The sequence below is a fragment of the Corylus avellana genome, chromosome ca5 (assembly GCF_901000735.1).
Source record: "Corylus avellana chromosome ca5, CavTom2PMs-1.0".
NCBI lineage: Eukaryota > Viridiplantae > Streptophyta > Magnoliopsida > Fagales > Betulaceae > Corylus > Corylus avellana.
In genome coordinates, this window is record NC_081545.1 from 15,941,745 (window position 1) to 15,951,614 (window position 9,870).

At 35.5% G+C, this 9,870-nt stretch overlaps 1 protein-coding gene across 2 annotated transcripts; it reads left to right on the plus strand.

Annotated features, from left to right (window-relative positions):
• Nucleotides 1-4,086: 4,086 nt before the first annotated feature.
• On the plus strand, nucleotides 4,087-9,864 carry LOC132183445 (uncharacterized). Of its 2 annotated transcripts, none has more exons than XM_059596881.1 (10): nucleotides 4,087-4,817; nucleotides 4,985-5,062; nucleotides 5,586-5,627; nucleotides 5,720-5,822; nucleotides 6,209-6,273; nucleotides 6,361-6,405; nucleotides 6,500-6,607; nucleotides 6,706-6,793; nucleotides 8,817-8,863; nucleotides 9,676-9,864. In XM_059596881.1, exons 1-10 carry the CDS (start codon nucleotides 4,206-4,208, stop codon nucleotides 9,751-9,753), a joined length of 1,266 nt encoding a protein of 421 aa, XP_059452864.1. In that variant the 5' UTR covers nucleotides 4,087-4,205; the 3' UTR covers nucleotides 9,754-9,864. The 2 variants fall into 2 exon arrangements, with proteins under 2 accessions (XP_059452864.1, XP_059452865.1); XM_059596882.1 differs by having other exon boundaries at nucleotides 6,209-6,255.
• The last annotated feature ends 6 nt before the right edge of the window (nucleotides 9,865-9,870 follow it).

The window sequence follows — 9,870 nt, forward strand, 5'->3', positions numbered from 1 at the left end:
AAAGGAAGAGGACATAAGAAGGAAGAAAGAAAACAAATAGACAGAAAAATATTATAGAAACAACGAATCAAAGGAAGAGGACATAAGAAAGAAGAAAGAAAACAAACAAACAGGAAAATATTATAGAAACAACGAATCAAAGGAAGAGGGCATAAGAAAGAAGAAAGAAAGCAAACAAACAATTGTTTTGTTTTGGTGTTTTTTTTTTTTTTTTCTTTTTTTTTTTTTGAACTTGGTGCACGATGCAAAACAACAAGAAGGAATAATGAACATAAACGGAACAAGATAGAATGATAACAATAAACAAAAGATAAAAATGATAGTAAACCTGATTTTAGAGCCTGTACTCTGATACCAAATGATGCGAACCTCAATCGACGCGCTTTTGAGACCCAACAAACAATATTGGAATACTGACCAAAGAAAGCTAAAATTCATATTTTTTTTTTTCATAGAAAACCTCGACCCAACGTTTATAAATGAAACGCGAATCAAAGGTATAAAGTAACAACTCTCGACCCAATGATTATAATTGAATCACGAACCGAAAGTATAAAGTTTGAACACCACAAGGAAGAATCCTTGATAAGTTCTATTGGTTCTTCGAAGAACCAATAGAAGAAGCAAACCTCACTTTTTTCTATTTTTTATTCATGATGTCCATTACAATGAGTGCATGCTATTTATAAAGCATTGCTTAAAATATGACTACCTGCCTGTTATGGAAAAGAAATTAAATTGGTTCCAACATTGGAAAGTAGATAAAGTAAAAAATGACTAAATAATTAAAGCCTAAAATTAAGGTTAATTTGGTCTGAAATTAGTAGCTCCTCCATGCCAAAAATAGACTGAAATTGGCAAGTAAATCACGCATAAGGAAGGTCTTGAAATAGGTAAGTCAATCAACCAATTAATTGGCATGTAATTTGGAAAGTCAATCATCAAATTAATTGGTATGTAATTGGAAAGTCAATCCGTCATAATCAACTATTAATTCATGCCATTGCTAAGAAAATTATGTGCAATTAAGCAAGATCAGCCCCATCAATAGCTTGGATCAAATTTATTACGCCTTCATCTTCCTTTGGGCCAAGCTTGAAATGCCCCATTTTAGAATCAGCCCAAATATCTTGAATCAGCCCATTAAGTGCTTCTTTGATCTTCTTGGATCTTGCTCTAGTAATAGGCCCAACTGGAACATACAATGGATCCTTTAATGGTGCTTGTTGATTCTCATTAAATAATAATAATAATAATAATAAGAATAATAATAACTAAAATAAACTAAAACAAAAAAATTCGGGTTAATTACATTTTTAGTACCAAGGTACTCACTTTTTCTTTTTCTTTTTCTTTTTCTTTTTCTCACCTAGATTACAAATCAAATAACAAATGGAGGTAAATATATTATAGGTCCCTGAGTCAACCCGCAAAAACTAAAAATCCCTAGCCTTTTTTTTTTTTTTTTTACTTCATGAGTTAATCGAAATGCCAATAAAATCCCTACTGTTAAATATTTGTAACACCCGTTAGTCCCAATCAAAACACATTGTTTTGTCACGTCAGCATAATAAATTTTTATTAATTTAATTTTTTTTAAAAAAAAATTGAAGGGTGGCCAACGGCGGGGCTATGACTGAGATTTCATTCGGAAGAAAAAAACTTAGACCATGACAATTGACAAGCACACGAGATTTGAAATTACAGAGATAAGCTTTCTCATCATATGCAAAAAGGGGAAAGGCACTGTGAATCTCAGCAATCGGGTGCTGTAACCCAAACTCTTGTATAACTTCTCAGTCAACTGGGAAAGATGAAAAAAGAATTACTACAAATTGAAGATAAAAAAACTCAGCCCCATATATTAATTATATGCATTTTTTCTGAAATTATTACAACAGAAGAAAGATAATACCGGAACCCATGACTCGTCATTCTCGACATTCCCATGGTTCTGGTGGTGAGTTTTGTGGCTAATTCTCCTGTAGAATTCAGAGATTAGCATACATTTTTTTTATTGGTTGAAAAAGTTGATTGAGAAATGAAAGTTGTCACGAAAACCCACCACCCATGGTAGGGTACAAGAATTGCAGAATGCAAGATATGCCTCACCAAATTATTTAGCTCTGGGTTGTCGTAAAAGCTTCCATGGCCACTGTTGAATCGAAACAGAGGACATTGTAAAAACAGAGTAGATGAATGAATGCATTAATGGTAAACAGGAAAGTTAGAGAATGGAAGGCAAAGAATGCAGAAAAGTACGTGATACCCAATCGTGTCCAAGAACAAAAACAGCCCAGAACATTGTTCCCTGAGCAGCCCAATAGAGTGGGAAAAATATCCAAAAATCGAAGTAGATTGCAGCAGCAACCAATGCAGTAACCAGAAAGATATCCCTGAAAGCATAACTGAGAGACATCAAAGGATTCTTGACCCAGCAATGCTTGGGAATGGCAGCTCGGATCTCAGCAATCTTAAGTGGAGGCGGCGCACTTGGGTCGAAATCATCTTTTCCAGCAATCCAATGAAAGCCATTACCAAACCCTCCTGCATTCTCCATCTCTTCAAGCACCGGTTCTTTCATTCGCAAGTCACTCCAAACCAACCCATTGGGTGGCCGCGAGCCACCCATAGAGGTTGGAGGGTGGCCAGGTGTGGCAGTCCCACCGCTGGCCACCCATTCAACTTTTTTTAAAAAAAATTAAATTAATCAAAAATTATTATGTTGATATGGCAAAATGATGCGTTTTGATTAGGACTAATGGGCGTTACAAAAATCTAATGATAGGAATTTTATTGGCATTTTGATTAACTCAGGTAGTAAAAATTCGAAAAAAAAAAAAAAAAAATTATGAATTTTTTAGTTTTGGTGGGCCGACTCAGGGACTTATAATATATTTACCTAACCGATGGTACATGATTTATGGGAAAAGGCCAACTTAATCCTTCCGTTACATTCTGTTAGCCCAAACTAACGGACTATCACGTGTCACTCCAAAAAAAGCCACATGTCCTAAAAAAAATAAAAATAATTAAAAAAACAATAAAAAAAGATAAACCCTAAAAACAAAATTGAAAAAATTAGGCCACCCCATTTTGGCTTTGGGGGTGGTTTCGGCAACTCCCAAACTGTCCCTAGGGGTGGCTCAGCCACTCCTAATAGCCAAAATGGGGTGGCCCAACTACCTCATAATTTTTTTTTATTTTTTTATTTTTATTTTTTCAGTTTTTAAAGGACATGGCATTTAATATATATATATATTATTTTTGTAATTATTTTTAATTTTTAATTTATTTTTGTTAAGGACATGTGGCATTTTTTAGGGGTGACACATGGCAGTCTATTAATTTGGGCTGGCTAACAAAATGTGACAGAGATACCAGATTGGTCTTTTCCCATAGCTCAAGTACCATCTATAATACGATTTGTAACCTAGGTGAAAAAAAAAAAGAAAAAAGGGAGAACCTTGGTACTTAAAATGGTAAGAGTTTTTTTTGTTTTAGTTTAATTTAATTTCTTTTTTTCTTTTTTCTTTTTAAATAAGCTTTTTTTTAAGTTTTTTTTTTTTTTTTTTTTTAAATAAGCATTTTCAAAAACAAAAAAAAAAAAGACCTTTTTTTTTTGTTTTTTAATGTTTACACTTTACCATGAAGTAATTTATGTTTACATTTAGTCACGTGGGCATTTTCGAACTTTTTGGTTGTATAATAGTGCATGACTTTGTCAACTTTGTGGGGATCTTTTGTTACTTTTTAAACAAACGCAAATGCATAAATATTTTAGGATAAAGTATATTTTCCTTTATTTATTTATTAATAATGATACATGTCATTATTTCATTGATGTGACATATAAACAAAATTCGTTAAGTATTTTAACGGAATTTAATTGTAAGGACTAAATTATTATTTTGATATACCTCAAAGATTTCTAAATTATTTTGTATACTTCAAAAAGCAATTTATAATTTAATTCCATCACAATCACTAATTTTACATTTATCTCGTCTTTATATTTTAAAAAATAAATAAATTTTAAAATATATGCTACCTAGTACTCTACGATGGTCGGACCAGCGACGAGCACATGTGGTTCTTGGCGTGGTCCTGCAAGAACAGAGGATAATTTCTCACCAGTGAATAAACCCTCGCAAAAACCCCGATCTTTCTCTTTCTCTCTCTCTCTCTCTTACTGATCTGACTCCATGGCAGCCCTGAAGCTCCTTCTCTCCCAAGCTCGCCGCCATTGCCTACCCAAACCCTCATTTCCACCATTCCCCTATCGATCCCTCTCCTCGTCACCGAATACTAAGCCTAACCCTAACCCTGATTCGGAAGAGCCAGCAAGACCCTCCCAACCCGTACCCATCCAAACGGTATCCTACTCTGTGAAACCTAAGGATCCCTCCACCCCAGACCAACAACAAGACCCTCCTCAATCTCCATTGCCATCGCCACCTCCTCGCCGCGAACCTCGTAGCGCGCAGCAAGAAACGCGACCGGTTTGGACCCGCGAGGACATCCGGTACGTCAAGGACGTGGCCGCGATATCCCCAGTGTCGTACCCCACTCGTGTGGCTCCTCTTCCAGAGGACAGGGCCTCTGGAGAAGGCGAAGAGGCGAAGGAGGCAAAAGAGGAGAGCGAAGAGATGGAGAAGGAGAGGAAGAGAATCGAGGCTGATGCTCGGATGAGGAGGGTGTTTAGGGTTTCGGAGGAACAGAACGTGGCGGTCCCTTTTCCGATGCTGATCAAGAAAAAAGAGAGGATAGAGAAGCCGGCTCCGCTTGATCTGATGGAGGGCATTCGTCAAGTCAAGGTCAGTGTAGAAGCTCAAGCTTCTAAACTTTTTGTTTTGTTTTGTTTCTGAGAAAATATGGTAGGACATTCAAGGAACCTGAAGTCTTTGGAGAGAAATTAGGAAAACTTAAGCTTATAGTAAAGGTCATTGCTAAAATCTTTGTGATATTTCTAGTCATTTTTCAGGCTAATTCCAAGAGAAATTTCGACGAAACTATTGAAGCACATGTAAGATTGGGTATTAAGAAAGAGCGAACGGATCAGGTACGTGCGCTAGGTCATCTGCTCACTTATTTCAAGCGTTATCTTATTTGTGTGGTGGGTTGAACGGCTTGAATTGAAACTTTTTGTGGGACTGAATTGTTGATGGTTGGTATTGTATATGGGTTTGAGCAGCTTTAATATAACTGCTAGATATTGTTGAGTTGATTCCATGTTTTGGCCATTAGATATTATTGTGTGGTCTAAACCTTTGTCTCTGGATTGCTGGTACTCAATTGTTAATTTTGGAGTGGCTCATATTATATCAACCTATTTTCTATAGTGGGCATATACAGGGCATGTTAGGCTTGTCTAAAGAAGCTGTAGTTTTTACCAATATTTTTGGATTCTGTGATCTTTTATATTTAATTCATCATGCCAATTTCATGTCAAAAAGGATCCTGAAAGACACATCACTGTTGGTCTTCTTGATTTTTGGTGCTTACATTTTTCTTGGCATTACTGTGTTCATTTCTCAATATATTCCTCAAAGATTCAACTTACCACTATCTCAATTGAAGTGCAGATAGTACACGGTAGCCTGGTTCTGCCTCATGGTGTGGCAAAGGTATTATCTAAACCTGTGGTAAATGAACATGGTTGCTATATTTTGTGCTGTATTGTATTTTGTTTGTTGCATAACCATTTTCATTTTTTCAGGTTGTCAGGGTGGCCTTCTTTGCTGAAGGGGCAGATGCAGATGAAGCTAGAGCTGCAGGCGCTGATATTGTTGGCGGTGTTGAACTTATTGAAGAAATTGCAAGTAATGAACTAATCTTGTTGCTGCTATGTCAATAAGTTTCACTACTGTAATGTAAAATTTTACATCATCACTTGTTTAAGTTGTTCCTGGCTTTACTTTCAAACTCGTTACTTATGTTGCTTTAATTCTCCAAGCTGTCATTCCTTTTATGCTTATTGCTCTCTCTCTCTCTCTCCTGCTCTAGTTATTATGCTTGCATAACTATGCACTTTTTTCCCCTTATTAAAGGATATCCACCTGAAGTGCCATGTGTGCTGAAGCAAAATTAAATACTGTTTCACTTGACCCCCTTGTTTGGTATTGCGGTATTGTGTTTACAACCTATATGTTTTAATCTGCTATCAATTTCTGATTTTGATTCATATATCTGACCATGTAATTTGCAGGCAGTCATAAGTTTAATGTTGACAAGTGTTTCGCAACTCCTAAATTGGTGCTGCGTCTAAATAAGGTTATGAAAAAATTCTTGGTTTTGTAACTTGTTATTTTTCAAATAAATGGATCTTTTATTCAAAAGAGTTCTTTTACGGTTTCACAGATAGCAAGCTTTCTTAAAGAACGTCATCTATTGCCAGACCGTAAAGTAAGTTTATTATTTTTGGTTTTCTCAGTCAATGCACAGATCTGTAAATGACTTGTACTGAATCTTTCTTTGTTTCTACTAATATGTTGTATAGAGTGGTACTGTCACTAGTGATGTTTCTGGGGCAATAAAAGCAGCAAGACTAGGTCGCATTCACTTCAAAATGGACAAAACATCTATCGTGCATGTGGGACTTGGAAAGGTGCCGTATTTTCTTGATCCATGGCATAAGGTTTCGTTTCAATAGGATGCTATTTTAAGGGACTTTATCCTTCTCATCTGGTTACAATGTGCCTACAGGCCAGTTTTACTGAGGAGTCTCTACGAGAAAATATTGGTGCATTTATGAATGCTCTTTTGCTTGCAAAGCCTCCAAACTTAAAGAAGGGTAAGTGTCTTATTGTTGAATGTGTCTGCTAATTTGTTTCTAATGGGCTAAATGTCCATTTAGGTGACGCTAATTGCACATGGTAGCTTATTCGGTCACACATATTAGGGCAGATGGACCATCTGGCTAACGTTCTCAAGCTATTCAGGCTCATGTCTAATTGTACTGATTTGCTTTATAAATAAGTGAGGGAAACTTGGTACTCATGTCTAGGTCAAGTAACAATTAAACCGAAGCTTGTCTAGGCTTGCTCATGTGCTCCCTAGTCCACTAAAAGTGGCAATTATGTAATCATGTTGAAATTCAAGGACAATTTAAATCAATGGTATGAACATAGAATACATATTCATAGAGCAAGAGCGAGCGAACCATTTGAAATTAGCAGGTTTCAAAGCATGATGGGTACACCATATGTTGGTATTCTATGTTTATGTATAGATGGTATATTACATGATTTTTGCATTAGATGAAAATAAATATATCTATGGTCTTTCCTTATCAAAAAGGAGATGGAGTAGCTTAGTGTAATAGAACTTGTCTTTTTATATTTGTGCCTAAAGCTTCAACAAATCAGTTTGGGTTTGAGCCTTTGCACTTGCAATCTTTTATTTGATAAGTAAATCAAATCTCATTTGAAAGCGCAAGTAGCCCAAGTACACAAGAAGTATACAAGAGAGACCCCAATTAGGGAGAAAAAGAAGAATACAAGTCCATAAATTCCATAAAACTAGAAAAGCGAGGACTATTAGACACCATCATCCAAGCATAAAGAGATTTTAACATAACAGTTGTTGACACTAGCACCGACCTCTCATAATCTTTGGAACTTTTCATTTTCCACTCTCTCCAAATGCACCATATTAAGCATAGAGGAGCCATCCTCCAAGCTTCTAAAATGCAGTACTTTCCAAGCACTTGCATTCTTGTCTCTTATATGTAAAAGTTTGGCGAAAATAGGACTTTTGGTCAAATTGCGGTTTGACTCAGTCAAATTTGTGAGTTTGACTGAGTTTTTTGCCCGAAACTGGGCAACTCACGGATTGCATTGCAGTTTTCCGCCAAGGGTAGCCAATTGTGTTCCTAGGAATGAACAATTTAGTGGTCACAAATAAACTGGGTATTCATAACTGAATCAAACAACTAAACAAGTTTCCAATAGTTCATTCCTCCGCATTTGGCATCACCTTGTGTCAGGTTTGACGTGACATTCTTTCTGCATGCTATTGCCCTTCATTAGTCTTAGAATGTTAAATCAATGGAACCATTTGGAATCCATGAGGAAGCAAGAGTGTACCTCCATCATTTTGATAGCTGATACAAGCTGGATTTTGAGGTTGTTAGAAGCTCTCTCCCAACTCAAATGAATCAGTTTAGGCTTTCCTCCAGATTGAGTCAAACTGTAAGAGCCTAGCATTTAGCATGGCAGCTCATGTACAGCCCTATAGGGGCTGTGTAAGCAAATTGATTCAGTGATTTCAAGTTGCCGAGATGACCCTAGACAAATCTAATTTAGTTAGAAAAAAAAAAAAAAAAAAACAAACAAAACAAAAAGTAGTTCTATGCAATCAGCTGCATGACCTTTGCATTTTTAAATCACATTGCAAGAAATACTGAAAATTTATGGTACTTCTTGTGGTATGACAAATTTCCATTTGCCAAAGAGAATTTAGTTTTTTGTTGGCCAGCATTGCTTTGTTTTAAAGATGTAAAAATGCTTCTGGCTGTATTTGCTTATAGCATCAGTTGGTAGAAAAGTTTTGCAATTTCCAAGGTTATTAGGAAAAGAAGAGGAGTTATTCGAAAAGTTAATGGTACCATTTTCCAAGGTTATAGAGTAGGGCTATTGAAGTGTTGGACCAAAAAAACAAAAAATAATTTTATTTTTAGTAACAGAAGGTCGTGTAGTTGTTTGGAGATCTTTTCCTTTAAGCGGAGAGTGAAATTGGTGCATAGATTCTGGGTCAGATGGCCTGGATTTTGTATATCATGTCTTTAATAAATATTGACCCCTTTTTTTTGACAGCTTCCAAGTATGCTGGATATGTGAACTCATTCCATATATGCAGCACGGTAAGCTCATAATCCTTGTTCTTGATTAATTTGGTGTTGATAATGGCTTTCCTTTTCATGATGCTTATATTGAAACCTTTCATTCCACTTCTACTAAGGTTAGCTTCCTTTTTCTTTTTCTTTTTTTTTCTTTTTTTTTTTTTTTTTTTTGAAGAGGGGGGAGATTTGAAGTCATAAAGCAATGAAAATAAAAAAATCATAAGATTTAAGAAATTTGAGAAAATGTTGAGTGTTCTCTTTCTTGATTTTTCCATTAGGGTCGTTTTCTCCTCCCCATTACACCTAATTCAAAAAGAGAGGTTTGTAGTTGGGCATATAAACACATACACACATTTGTGCATGTGTTTCATCATGTATTGTATTTACAGGAGAATGTATCATGATAATTGGTGTAATTAACTATTATCTCCAATAAAGTTATCATTTTTCCTGTTTTTATTTTAATGCTTGTGTCAACTGGTAATTTAAGTTTAAATTACTAAATGTATAAGGGTTTATATAATATCGCTAAGTTTTTCTTTTGAACTGGTTGTTTTATTATACTCTATAAATTATGCGTGAACTGTTTCTTGGGGAGAAGTTGGTAGAAAGTGGGAAAGTTGTAGATGTTTTGACCTTTAAACTAGAGAGTTGGCAGACGTATTAAAATTAATAATAATAATAATAATAATAATTAATTAGGGGATTAGCTTAATACTGTAGTACAAGATAAATGCTTCTTGTATCTGATTTTTTTAATAGCTACAGTCATGCATACTCGTTGTTTTTTACATGGTTTTTGAAGTAATCCTCCATTGGTTGGTTACATGTAGATGGGTCCAGGATTCCCCATTTCAATGCAGTCATTATCCAAAGCTGCAGATCACTACAATAAAGTCCACCTTAAGTGATGCGGTGGCTGTGACAGTTCCATATAGATTGAAGTTTTTCCCTTTTACGAAGTGAGGTTTTTGTCTCTCTCTCGAGCAAGATTTTGGTATAAAATTATGTAAGAATAGTTGAATTCT